At 44.4% G+C, this 13,065-nt stretch overlaps 1 protein-coding gene across 2 annotated transcripts in view; it reads left to right on the top strand.

The window, feature by feature from the left end:
- Positions 1-13,065, top strand: part of hp1bp3 (heterochromatin protein 1, binding protein 3) — a 48,174-nt gene that overhangs the window by 26,236 nt on the left and 8,873 nt on the right. For both annotated transcript variants that reach the window (XM_034165857.1, XM_034165856.1), the window contains 3 exons: positions 6,592-6,725; positions 11,047-11,137; positions 11,271-11,430. In XM_034165857.1, the coding sequence (XP_034021748.1) occupies positions 6,592-6,725; positions 11,047-11,137; positions 11,271-11,430 (385 nt within the window). The remainder of the gene's footprint in view (positions 1-6,591; positions 6,726-11,046; positions 11,138-11,270; positions 11,431-13,065) is intronic.

The raw sequence follows: 13,065 nt of genomic DNA, 5'->3' as shown, positions 1-13,065 counted from the left end.
GCTCCAGCAGCGTGTTTTTTCTTGCTGTCTCTCTCTCTCTCTCTCGCTTTCTCTGTCTCTCTCTCTGTCTCTCGCCTGCTCTCTCATGTGCTGAATGAGGTGGAGAATGCATTTAGAACCATCTAAAAAGGTGATTATTTGTAATGATTATATTGTAATGGCTTGGTGTCATCTCATCTTCAGACACTTTTCCGGGTTCGGGTCGCGGGGACAACAGCTCCAGCAGGGTTCCCCAGACTTCCCTTTCCCGTGCCATATTGACCACCTCTGACTGGGGGATTCCGAGGCATTCCCAGTCCAGTGTGGAGATATAATCTCTCCACCTAGTCCTGGGTCTTCCCTGGGGTCTCCTCCCAGATGGGTGTGCCTGGAACACCTCCCTTGGGCGGTGCCCAGGAGGCATCCTTACCAGATGCCCGAACCACCTCAGCTGGCTCCTTTCAACGCGAAGGAGCAGCGACTCCGAGCTCCCCACGGATGACCGAACTTCTCACTCTATCTAAGGGAGACACCAGCCACCCTCCTGAGGAAGCCCATTTCGGCAGCTTGTACCCATGATCTAGTTCTTTCGGTTATGACCCAACCCTCATGACCATAGGTGAGAGTAGGAACGAAGATTGACCAGTAGATCAAGAGCTTCGCCTTTTGGGTCAGCTTCCTTTTCATCACAACAGTACCGTAGATCGAATGCAATACCGCTCCTGCTGCGCCGATTCTTCGGCCAGTCTCATGGTCCATTGACCCCTCACTCAAGAACAAGACCCCGAGGTACTTGAACTTCTTCACTTGGGGCAAGGCCGTATTCCCTGCCCGGATTAGGCAATCCATCGGTTTCCTGCTGAAAACCATGGCCTCAGATTTAGAGGTGCTGATCCTCATCCCAGCCGCTTTACACTCGGCTGCGAACCGATCCAGTGAGTGTTGGTCACCATCCGATGAAGCCAACAGGACCACATCATCTGCAAAAAGCAGTGATGAGACCCTGAGCCCACCAAACTGGAAACCCTCCTCCCCTTGACTACGCCTCGATATCCTGTCCATGAATATCACAAACAGGATTGGTGACAAGGCGCAGCCCTGGCGGAGGCCAACCTCCAACGGAAACGAGTCCGACTTACTGCCGAGCACCCGAACACAGCTCTCGCTTTGCGAGTGCAGAGATTGGATGGCCCTGAGAAGGGACGCACTCACTCCATATTCCCGCATTACCTCCCACAGTATCTCCCGATCATACGCCTTCTCCCAAGTCCACAAAACACATGTAGACTGGGTGGGCATACTCCCAGGCACCCTCTAGGATACTTGTGAGAGTAAAGAGCTGGTCAGTTGTTCCATTGTAATGGCTTGGTAAAATGCATGTTCATTCCTTCTTGTGAGCAGCTGTAAAAGTATGTTTATTATACATTTGATATCTCCTTATCGTTCAGACAAGCTGTGATGCTTTGCGCTGACGCAATCACTTGCACTCACGCAGTGTTTTTGAATTGTTTGCACAATGTTCATGTGACGTTCATGTAATTAATGCGTGATGGAGATTTTGAACATTTCAAAATTTTCTTTGCACAGTTGCATGAAGCTGTGCACAGTTTACAACAAGTTTGAGACGAGTTTACTCTTACTCTCGTGCATGGCGGAGTGCATGCAAGTGCGTGGATCAAAGTCATGCAAGTGTCAGGGCACGTTTAGTTTACAGTCCGGTCACGCGGCATACGACGATTCCTGAACGAAGGGGGAAAAAGTGAAAAAAGTCACAAATTCTTGAGAAAAGGTGGATGAACGAGCTTTTTCACTGAATAGTCTGCGAATCAAGAGCACAAAAGGGACGAAAGAGGAACAAAACGAAGTTAACGCTGATCTCAACACTTAAAAGAAAACACGCCTTGAGCCACAGCTGGAGCAGTGTGTGTCTGCATCTTTACGTTTCAGGACTCGGCGCTGGGACCGAGCTCATAGTGCCTGAGTCCTGGAGGAGCTGCAAACAGAAGTGTGCGATCCGACCCGCTGTGGAGATCTGTGTGCATGTCGGTGGGTCCTCCTGCTCTGGTTCCTCATCCATAACAAAAGAGGGATCATCTCCTTCATTGTCAGAATCCTCACTGTCTGATGACAGGCTGCGTGTGCCATCTTGCTTCAGTAAAAAAAAAGGCTGGTGTGCCATGGTGGCTGCTGTATCACTGTATTGCTTATCACAGAAAAATGTCAAAAGGGGGAATAAATATAAGTGTAAAGAATAAGTGAATATATCAGTAAATTGATCAGTGCGTGTGAACGCCGCGCATTGACTCCCCATGTGCGGTTATTTCTACCAGCTGCTGCTGATCCACAATGTGAATTCTGCCTTCCAGAACAGCTCTTTATATAATCATCTGAATCATCTACCTGTTGCCACATGTACAGAAGGGCTGGATTGTCATTCCTACACTCATATTATTATATTTAATAAAAAATAATAAGTGCACGCAGGAGGCGATGGCTGCTGCTGATGCTGCATTCTAATACCGACAGAAATTACATACATTTTTTTTGAACAGTTTAAAAATCCTGACAAAGTGCCAGCTGCAGGAACGAAGCTGCGTGAAGGTTAAACGATGGCAACGAAAATCCAGATTTTTTATTTTTTTTTTGTTTCGTTTGGGCTTTGTTGCCCTTTAAGTGCCGTGTGACTGGGCCTTAAAGAGCGATCCAAGAGGTGTCTGAGAGCAACTGAGCAAAGAAGAGACAAACTTCTGTCTTTGTGGGGAGGAGGGGTTGACCCCGTTGCTAGGTGTGATTCAGTCGTCTAAGAGCTATGATTGGTTGTCACAAAATGGGAAAGACAAAAAGCAGATGCGGTGCTAATTATGAATGGGCAGTAAAATCAAGCAGTCATATAACCTGAACTGTAATTGCATATGTAATCGTGAAAATAATTTAATGCCATGATGATGAAACTCAGCAAAATGAATTTTTACACAGCTTGAATATGTTTCAATGTACCTCACTCACATACCGATTACCTTTATATTAAAAGCGGGAGTTAATTTCAATGCAAGTACATAGTTTAATAGTAAATATGTTAAAGATATACACATGGCACAAGAAAGCGAAAACACTTATTTCTATTGTGGTCCATTTAAAAATACAATGACAAAATAGAAGTAAAAATAATAATAGTGTGAATATGATAACAAGAACCTAAACAGTTCATAAATACAACCCCAATTCTAGTGAAGTTGGGACATTGTGTAAAGTATAAATCAATCAATCAATCAATTTTTTTTATATAGCGCCAAATCACAACAAACAGTTGCCCCAAGGCGCTTTATATTGTAAGGCAAGGCCATACAATAATGATGTAAAACCCCAACGGTCAAAACGACCCCCTGTGAGCAAGCACTTGGCTACAGTGGGAAGGAAAAACTCCCTTTTAACAGGAAGAAACCTCCAGCAGAACCAGGCTCAGGGAGGGGCAGTCTTCTGCTGGGACTGGTTGGGGCTGAGGGAGAGAACCAGGAAAAAGACATGCTGTGGAGGGGAGCAGAGATCGATCACTAATGATTAAATGCAGAGTGGTGCATACAGAGCAAAAAGAGAAAGAAACAGTGCATCATGGGAACCCCCAGCAGTCTACGTCTATAGCAGCATAACTAAGGGATGGTTCAGGGTCACCTGATCCAGCCCTAACTATAAGCTTTAGCAAAAAGGAAAGTTTAAGCCTAATCTTAAAAGTAGAGAGGGTGTCTGTCTCCCTGATCTGAATTGGGAGCTGGTTCCACAGGAGAGGAGCCTGAAAGCTGAAGGCTCTGCCTCCCATTCTACTCTTACAAACCCTAGGAACTACAAGTAAGCCTGCAGTCTGAGAGCGAAGCGCTCTATTGGGGTGATATGGTACTACGAGGTCCCTAAGATAAGATGGGACCTGATTATTCAAAACCTTATAAGTAAGAAGAAGAATTTTAAATTCTATTCTAGAATTAACAGGAAGCCAGTGAAGAGAGGCCAATATGGGTGAGATATGCTCTCTCCTTCTAGTCCCCATTGTATTGTTTATAAAAACAATACAATGATTTGCAAATCCTCTTCAACCTATATTCAATTGAATACACCACAAAGAAAAGATATTTAATGTTCAAACTGATGAACTTTATTGTGTTTGTGCAAATATTTGCTCATTTTGAAATGGATGCCTGCAACATGTTTCAAAAAAGCTGGGACAGTGGTATATTTACCACTGTGTTACATCACCTTTCCTTCTAACAACACTCAATAAGCGTTTGGGAACTGAGGACACTAATTGTTGAAGCTTTGTAGGTGGAATTCTTTCCCATTCTTGCTTAATATACGACTTCAGTTGTTCAACAGTCTGGGGTCTCCGTTGTCATATTTTGCGCTTCATAATGCGCCACACATTTTCAATGGGTGACAGCTCTGGACTGCAGGCAGGCCAGTCTTTTTCAGGGACATCCCTGCTTATTTCAGCAAGACAATGCCAAGCCACATTCTGCACGTGTTACAACAGTGTGGTTTCATAGTAAAAGAGTGCAGGTACTAGACTTGTCCTCCTCCCTACACTGTAAACCTGAACAAGTTAGCAGAAGGCAACTCAAATATGTTCATAGCCCCATAAACATGTTTGCTTTCACCACACCCACCATATGAAGTTGTGCTTTGACGTTTTGCTTACTTAATATACAATCCAAGTTTATCAAAAATTCAGACTTTAATTTGCTGAAAAAGCAAGACCATGTAAGTAGAATATTTTTTTAAAAAACTTTGAGTTTTGCACTACTTAATTTCCACTGTGCCTCAATTCTTCCACCATCATTCCAGTCCCAAAGACGTCAGCAGTAGAGAGCATAAATGACTACAGGCCTGTTGCACTTACGCCTGTGGTTATGAAGTGCTTTGAAAGACTGGTCTCAGCACATCAGAGCCTGTCTGAATCCCACTCTGGGCCCCCACCAGTTTGCCTACAGGGCAAACCGCTCCACAGAGGACGCTATCACCACAGCGCTCCACACCGCGCTGAGCCACCTGGAGAACCAGGGGAGCTATGTGAGGATGCTCTTCCTGGACTTCAGCTCAGCCTTCAACCACATCATCCTGGAGATTCTGGTCCAGAAACTGATACACCTGGGCATCTCCATCCCCCATCTGCCAGTGGATCAAGGACTTCCTCACAAACCGCCCACAGTCTGTGAAACTTGGCCCCCACCTTTCCTCCACCATCACACTCAGCACCGGCTCCCCTCAAGGCTGTGTACTGTGCCCCCTCCTGTTCACCCTTTACACGCACGACTGCTCTCCGACCCATCTCACAAACACCATCATAAAGTTTGCAGATGAGTCCACCTTGATTGGGCTCATCTCGGGGGGCGGGGGGTGAGACTGACTACAGAGATGAGGTCAATCAACTGACAGCATGGTGTTCAGCTAACAACCTGCCGCTGAACACCACAAAAACAAAATAAATAATCCTAGACTTCAGGAAGGACAGGGCTGACCCAGCCCCGCTCTACATCCAAGGGGACTGTGTGGAAAGGGTCAGCTTCATCAGGTTCCTGGGAGTGCAGCTCTGTGACAGCCTCTCCTGGACTGCCAACACCGCAGTGGTGGTGAAGAAAGCCCAGCATCGACTCCATTTCCTGAGGGTGTTCAGGAGAAACAATCTGGAGGAGAAGCTGCTGGTGTTGTTCTACAGAGCCACCATCAAGAGCATCCTGACGTACTGCATCACAGTGTGGTACGGGGGGTGCTCAGCAGCAGACAGAGCGCTGCAGAGGGTGATCAAAATGGCCCAGGGGATCACTGGTTGCTCTCTGCCCAGCCTGGAAGACATTGCCAGCTCTCGCTACCTCAGCAGAGCTGCCAGCATCAGCAAAGACACATCCCACCCCAGCAACCACCTGTCTGACCTACTACCCTCCGGCCGACGGTATAGGTCAATCAAAACTAGAACAAACAGACTCAGGGACAGCTTTCTCCTCAGAGCGATCACTGCTCTGAGCAATAACAAACCACTCTAATCCGCACCTTTCAAGTTTCTTGTGCAATATCTGTAAACCATGTGCAATTTTCCCGTGCAATATGTTTCCACAGTTGTATATAATTCTCGTTTTACGTTTTACTTGGTCCACATTTTATTTTATTTTATGTTTATTTAGTTGTACATATACTCTGAATAATTTATCGTTAAATGTCACTATCTTTTATTTCGTTAAAAATTACTTGCACCACGGAAAGCACCTTTTGGAGTTGCACTCAAATCTCGTTGCAATGCAAATTACAATGACAATAAAGGCGATTCTGATTTATTTAATTCATTTGAACATTCAGGTTTACAGTGTACTCTTAACAGTTTGGCACCTTAGGAGCTCTCTTAAGGCCTATGGTGCTTTGTGAACAACTTTTATCTTACCAAGGGAAAATTCTAAGAAATGTCTAAGAATTCAAGGAGTTCTAAGATTTTTCCAAGAATAACATCACTAGGGGATATTTTTAGCCTTGGGATACTTTGTGGATAAAGGCCCAGGCGCTTAATGGATGAAGTGGTGTTCATCCTATGTGTGTGGGTAATCACTGAGGTACGTGTGTGTGTAACTGGTGTTTCAGAAAGCTCCAGTGGAGTCTCTGGGAGATGCTCTGCCCCTCATCATCACTCGGCTCTGTGAGCCCAAAGAGGCATCTTACATTTTGATCAAGAAGTATGTGGAGCAGCACTTTCCCGGTCTCAACGTTGAAAACAGGTTTGTGGTGTTTGGTTTTTTTTTTCTGTGCGTTGATTTTTGTGACCTCACAGGCGACTAGATAATGATTATCACTGAAACTATTTGTTCAAGCTAGTCTTGCAAAATCTAATAGTGATTTTAGTCTTTTAAGAGGTTTCCCGTAGATCCTTAAAAAGTCTCAAAAGGTGTTGAATTTGTTCATCTATAAAGAATATCGGTTGGATTTAAAATGTCTTTCAGAAATCTTGCATCTTTTTGACATTGCCATTTAAAAATATTAAAATAAATGGCAGTAGCTTTTTTTTTAATTATTGTTATTTCAGTATTAACCTCTTGTAACACTCTGCAAAGTGAGATTGTGGAACCAACAAATCTGTTTGTTGCAGAAACACTCAGACCAGAGGCACTTCAGCTAGCTAGACCTTACCTCAATGGTGATACAGGGATGTGTATATTTAATGAAAATTGAGTTTTCAGAGAAGACTTTTGCAGCATGATTTAACCCGGGGGGGGTGTGCCAGCCACATGGGGTGTGCAGCCAGTACATTCTGAGTGCCGGTCCCAAGCCCGGATAAATGAGGAGGGTTGCATCAGGAAGGGCATCCGGCGTAAAACAAGCCAACCCAACTATGCAGACTAAGAATCGAATTTCCATACCAGATTGGTTGCAGCCCGGGTTAACAACGTCCGCCACCGGTGCTGTTGCCCAACAGGGTGCCGGTAGAAATTGGTCTACTGCTGTCGAAGACAATGAAGAAGAGGGGGAGACTGTTTGCACAAACAGCGGGAGAAGAAGAAAACTACGAGAGTGGGGACTTTGAATGTTGGCAGTATGACTGGTAAAGGGAGAGAGCTGGCTGATATGATGGAGAGGGGAAAGGTAGACATATTGTGTGTGCAAGAGATGAAGTGGAAGGGAAGTAAGAGCAGGAGCATCAGCGGTGGGTACAAGTTGTTGTACCATGGTGAGGACAGGAAGAGAAATGGTGTTGGGGTCATTTTAAAGAAGAGTATGTTAAGTGTGTTTGAGGTTAAGCGAGTGTCTGACGGGGTGATGAGTGTGAAGTTGGAAATTGAATGGGTGATGATGAATATCATCAGTGCATATGCCCCACAGGTAGGTTGTGAGATGAAGGAGAAAGATTTCTGGAGTGTGTTAGATGAGGTGGTGGAGAGTGTGCCCAAGCATGAAAGAGTGGTGATAGGAGCGGACTTCAATGGGCATGTTGGTGAAGGGAACAGAGGTGATGAGGAAGTAATGGATAGATATGGTATCAAGGATAGGAATGGGGAAGGACAGATGGTAGTTGATTTTGCAAAAAGGATTGAAGTGTCTGTGGTGAATACCTACTTTAAGAAAAGGGAGGAGCACAGGGTAACATATAAGAGTGGAGGAAGGTGCACCCAGGTGGAATACATTCTTTATAGGAGATGCAAGCTAAAAGAAATCAGAGACTGTAAGGTGGTGGCAGGAGAGAGTGTCGTTAGACAGCATAGGATGGTTATTTGTAGGATGACTTTAGAGGTAAAGAAGAAGAAGAGAGTGAGAGCTCAACAAAGGATCAGATGCTGGAAGCTGAAGGAGGAAGACTGTTGTGTGAAATTTAGTGAGCAGGTGAGAGAAGCACTGGTTGGAGGGGAAGCAATTTTGGACAACTGGAAAAGTACTGCAGTTGTGGTGAGGGAGACCGCTAGGACAGTACTGGGTATGACATCTGGACAGTGGAAGGAAGACAAGGAGACTTGGTGGTGGAATGAAGAGGTCCAGGAAAGCATAAGGAGAAAGAGGTTGGCGAAAAAGTTTTGGGATAGTCGCAGAGATGAAGAAAGTAGACAGGAGTACAAGGAGATGCGGTGTAAGGCGACAAGAGAAGTGGCAAAAGCGAAGGAAAAGGCATATTGTGAGCTATACAAGAAGTTGAATAGTAAGGAAGGAGAAAAGGACTTGTACCGATTGGTCAGACAAAGGGACAGAGCTGGAAAGGATATGCAGCAGTTTAGGGTGGTAAAAGATGCACATGGTAATGTGCTGAGAAGGTGAAGGGAATATTTTGAAGAGCTGATGAATAAAGAAAATGAGCAAGAGAAAAGGCTGGACGATGTGGTGAGAGTAAATGAGTAAATCAGGAAGTACAAGAGATTAGTAAGGAAGAAGTGAGGGATGCTATGTAAAGGATGAAGAGTGGAAAGGCAGTTGGTCCGGATGACATTCCAGTGGAGGCATGGAAATGTCTAGGAGAGATGGCAGTAGAGTTTCCAACTAGATTGTTTAATAAAATCTTGGAAAGTGAGAGGATGCCTGAGGAGTGGAGACGAAGTGTGTTGGTTCCTATTTTCAAGAACAAGGGTGATGTACAGAGCTGCAGTAACTACAGAGGCATAAAGTTGGTCAGCCACAGCATGAAGTTATGGGAAAGAGTAGTAGAAGCTAGGCTTAGAAAACAGGTGAAGATCTGTGAGCAGCAATATGGTTTCATGCAGAGAAAGAGCACTACAGATGCAATGTTTGCTCTGAGAATACTGATGAAGTACAGAGAAGGCCAGAAAGAATTACATTGTGTGTTTGTGGACTTAGAAAAAGCTTATGACAGGGTGCCAAGAGAAGAGCTGTGGTATTGTATGAGGAAGTCTGGAGTGGCAGAGAAGTATGTTAGGGTAGTGCAGGACATGTACAAGAATAGTGTGACAGCGGTGAGATGCGCAGTCGGAATGACAGACTCATTCAAGGTGGAGGTGGGATTACACAAAGGATCATCCATGAGTCTTTTCTTGTTTGCATTGGTAATGGATAGGTTGACAGATGAGATCAGACAGGAGTCCCCATGGACTATGATGATTGCAGATGACATTGTGATCTGTAGTGAGAGTAGAGAGCAAGTTGAGTCTAGTCTGGAGAAGTGGAGATATGCTTTGGCGAGAAAGGGAATGAAAGTCAGTAGAAGCAAGACTGAGTACGTGTGTGAATGAGAGGGAGCCCAGTGGAATAGTGCAGTTACAAGGAGTAGAAGTGGTGACAGTAGATGAGTTTAAATATTTGGGGTCAACTGTTCAAAGTAATGGAGAGTGTGGTAGAGAGGTGAAGAAGAGTGCAGGCAGGGTGGAGTGGGTGGAGAACGGTGGCAGGAGTGATTTGTGACTGAAGAATATCAGCAAGAGTGAAGGAGGAAGTTTACAAGACAGTAGTGAGACCAGCTATGTTGTACAGTTTAGAGACGGTGGCACTAACAAAAAGACAAGTGGCAGAGCTGAAGATGTTGAGATTCTCTTTGGGAGTGACAAGAATGGACAAGATTAGGAATGAACATATCAGAGGGACAGCTCAGGTGGGATGGTTTGGAGACAGTCAGAGAGGCAAGATTGAGATGGTTTGGACATGTGCAGAGGAGGGACCCAGGGTATATAGGGAGAAGGATGCTGAGGATGGAGCCACCAGGCAGGAGGAGAAGAGGGAGGACAAAGAGGAGGTTTATGGATGTGCTGAGGGACGACATGCAGGTGGTTGGTGTGACAGAGGAAGATACAGAGGACAGGGTGAGATGGAAACGATTGATCTGCTGTGGCGACCCCTAACTGGAACAGCCGAAAGACAAAGAAGAAGGAGGTGAGGTGATGGTCTCGAGGTAAAAGTGTTGGGCTTGAGACCGGAGGATCCTCAGTTCAAATCCCAGCCTGACGGGAAAATCAGTAAGCGCCGTAGTTGCTCCCGGTGTGTAGTGTGCGTCTTACATAGCAGCAACCTGACATTGGGGGAATTTCAGGGCATTGATGTGTAAAGCGCTTTGAGCATCTGATGCAGATGGAAAAGCGCTATATAAATGCAGTCCATTTAACCCAATAACCATGTTCCAATAAGAACCCCCCACTTTTGTTGTTGTTATTATAACAGTCTTAATTTTCATTTTCACATTTAAAAAGTCTTGACTCTACCTTACCAATGAGTAACTAATTAAGATCTCTCAATCAAATCTGGAGCTTCCCCACCTCAAATTGATACTGTGTCTTCAACTGGCTGGTTGCAACTTTGGCACCACACCTTCCTGTTATAATGTGCTGCTTATTCCTGGATTTGGAAGCAAATTACTATTTGGAAACTAGACTGTTTTCCCTCTTATGTTGATCAATAACTTCACCAAGTTTGATAGAAGCTGGTTTGTGGGGGGGGGGGTCAAGTCATCCTGCTTTTAAACAGACTACCAATATCTCAAAGTGTAAAAGGTACAAGTCCAGACAGTTCTTGTTTAATTTCTGTTCTATAAAAAGTTGATGCTGCCAGTGTGACCAATCACGTGCAATATCATAAATGTGCTTTCAGTGATTAGTCGACCTGATGTTTTTTCAGGCCAGACGTCCTAAAAGCGGCCTTGGTGAGGGCGGTGGAGAGGGGCCAGCTGGAGCAAATCACTGGCAAAGGAGCCAGTGGAACGTTCCAGGTATTTGAGCCATTTTTATAATTGAATGACGGAACAGGAATTGCTTGTTTTCTGCAGTTAAAGCTGATACTTAACTTTTCTTTACCAGACTGCAGTAACAGTTGTTCTGTTGTATTCATGCTGCTTATAATAGCTGAAGCGTGTTGGCAGCAAGGTGCTGATGAAGGGCGGCGCCTTGGAGGATGCCATCACTGCTGCAATCACAGCCATGAATGAACCTAAAACCTGCAGCACTACCACACTCCGCAAATACCTAGTTGATGCCAACAAGGACAAAAAGGAGTACCAGTTGGGTAAGTCAGATTCCACGGCCTGTGTATGTGGACGTTATTGTTTCACGTTTAGTCACTTGAATCGTACGCTCAATACCCAGAAGAGTTGGTGGCGGTAATGCTCAAAACGTTGTTTGCTGCCTGCCAATAAACTCCATCACACGGTGATCAGTGGCCAGTCGTACGTGTGAGATGTACTCCGGAATCTTTGGAGGTTAAGTGATCCTCTCGGCGAAACGGAGATGACCACAACATCCATTGGGAATCAGAAACAAATGTAATATAATGTAATATAACCTTAGCGTGTACTTGTTGAATAAAACTGCACCTTTAAATATCCAGCCTGCAGTTGACATCAAACTTGAACAAATCTTACCGCACATTGGGCCTCATGTATCAAAGTTGTGCACTTGTGGCGTAAATTTACGGTGTAAATTTGAAGTACACCAAAGTTGCCGTGACATGTATCAAGCAGTGCTCACCTGCCCATTTCCGGCGTATGCCTGACGTGACCTTGATAAATGCGGCGGGTGAAAACAATCATAATTTAATAAACACGCCATAAATATTCAGACTCCGCTTCAGACACACCCTCATTTTACGACATGGAAGCCAGGAAGACGGCAAAGAAAAAGAACTCCACCAATCACGACGCGTGCCAATAGAGTGTCAGAACCGGCCGTCGCATCAATTGTTTTGTAGTATAATCAAAAAAGTGTTACAGTGGTCCCTCGTTTATCATGGGAGTTGCGTTCTAAAAATTGTCCGTAATACGTGAAACCGCGACGTAGTCAGCGTTATTTTTTACAATTATTATAGATGTTTTAAAGCTGTAAAAACCCTGTAAAACCACTTTATACACTTTCTCAATCAGGCATGAACTTTTTCTCACTTTTCTCTCGTGTGTAAACACTCTCAAAGTTCAAACCTTAGTAGAAAAATAAGACCAAACTGTTTTCAGGCCCAAACATTTGTTTGAGAAATAAAAATAAAACGTTTTCCTATAAATAATTATGATGGCTTTTAAAACTAACGAATTTCATTTTAACAATCAACGTACAAGGTTGGACACATACGAAATTATTAATAGTGACTGACCAGTATTTCACAGATCGCGCCTCTGCGTCCTGACGCCACGCCTTTTTCCACTCACACCTGGCTGCAGGTGTCTTTTTCCGAGTGACAAACAGTTATGAGTAGTTGTTGGCGCTCTTTTTTCTTCTGGGCGAGAAGATTCTTATAAACAGACACGCAAAACACTGTAAAAAAAAAAAAAAAAAAAAAAAAGCATGCAAAATCGGACTAAAAACTCTGTGAAACGGCAAGGCTGCGAAAGGTGAACCGCGTTATAGCAAGGGACCACTGTATTCTCTTTTCACGTCAATAATTCTTGACATGTGGATATTTGCTCACTCAATAAGACGCCTAATTTTTCATATTTTTTATTCTTAAAATGTATTTATTTATTTTATTGTGACAAACGAATGGAGATGACACAACCTGATTGCAACACGGGCGAAGGGAGTGACAACACTACAGTTGTAATTATCAATTTCATAGTCTAAAACGATCACACCACATAAAGTTAAGCTCAGCGCTGCTCTGGCTCCAGGCTCGCAGTCTGGAGAAAAAGGCGAGCAGCGCTTTCTTTGCGGT

Source organism: Thalassophryne amazonica, chromosome 3, assembly GCF_902500255.1.
Source record: "Thalassophryne amazonica chromosome 3, fThaAma1.1, whole genome shotgun sequence".
NCBI lineage: Eukaryota > Metazoa > Chordata > Actinopteri > Batrachoidiformes > Batrachoididae > Thalassophryne > Thalassophryne amazonica.
This window is presented reverse-complemented; position numbering and strand designations above follow the sequence as displayed.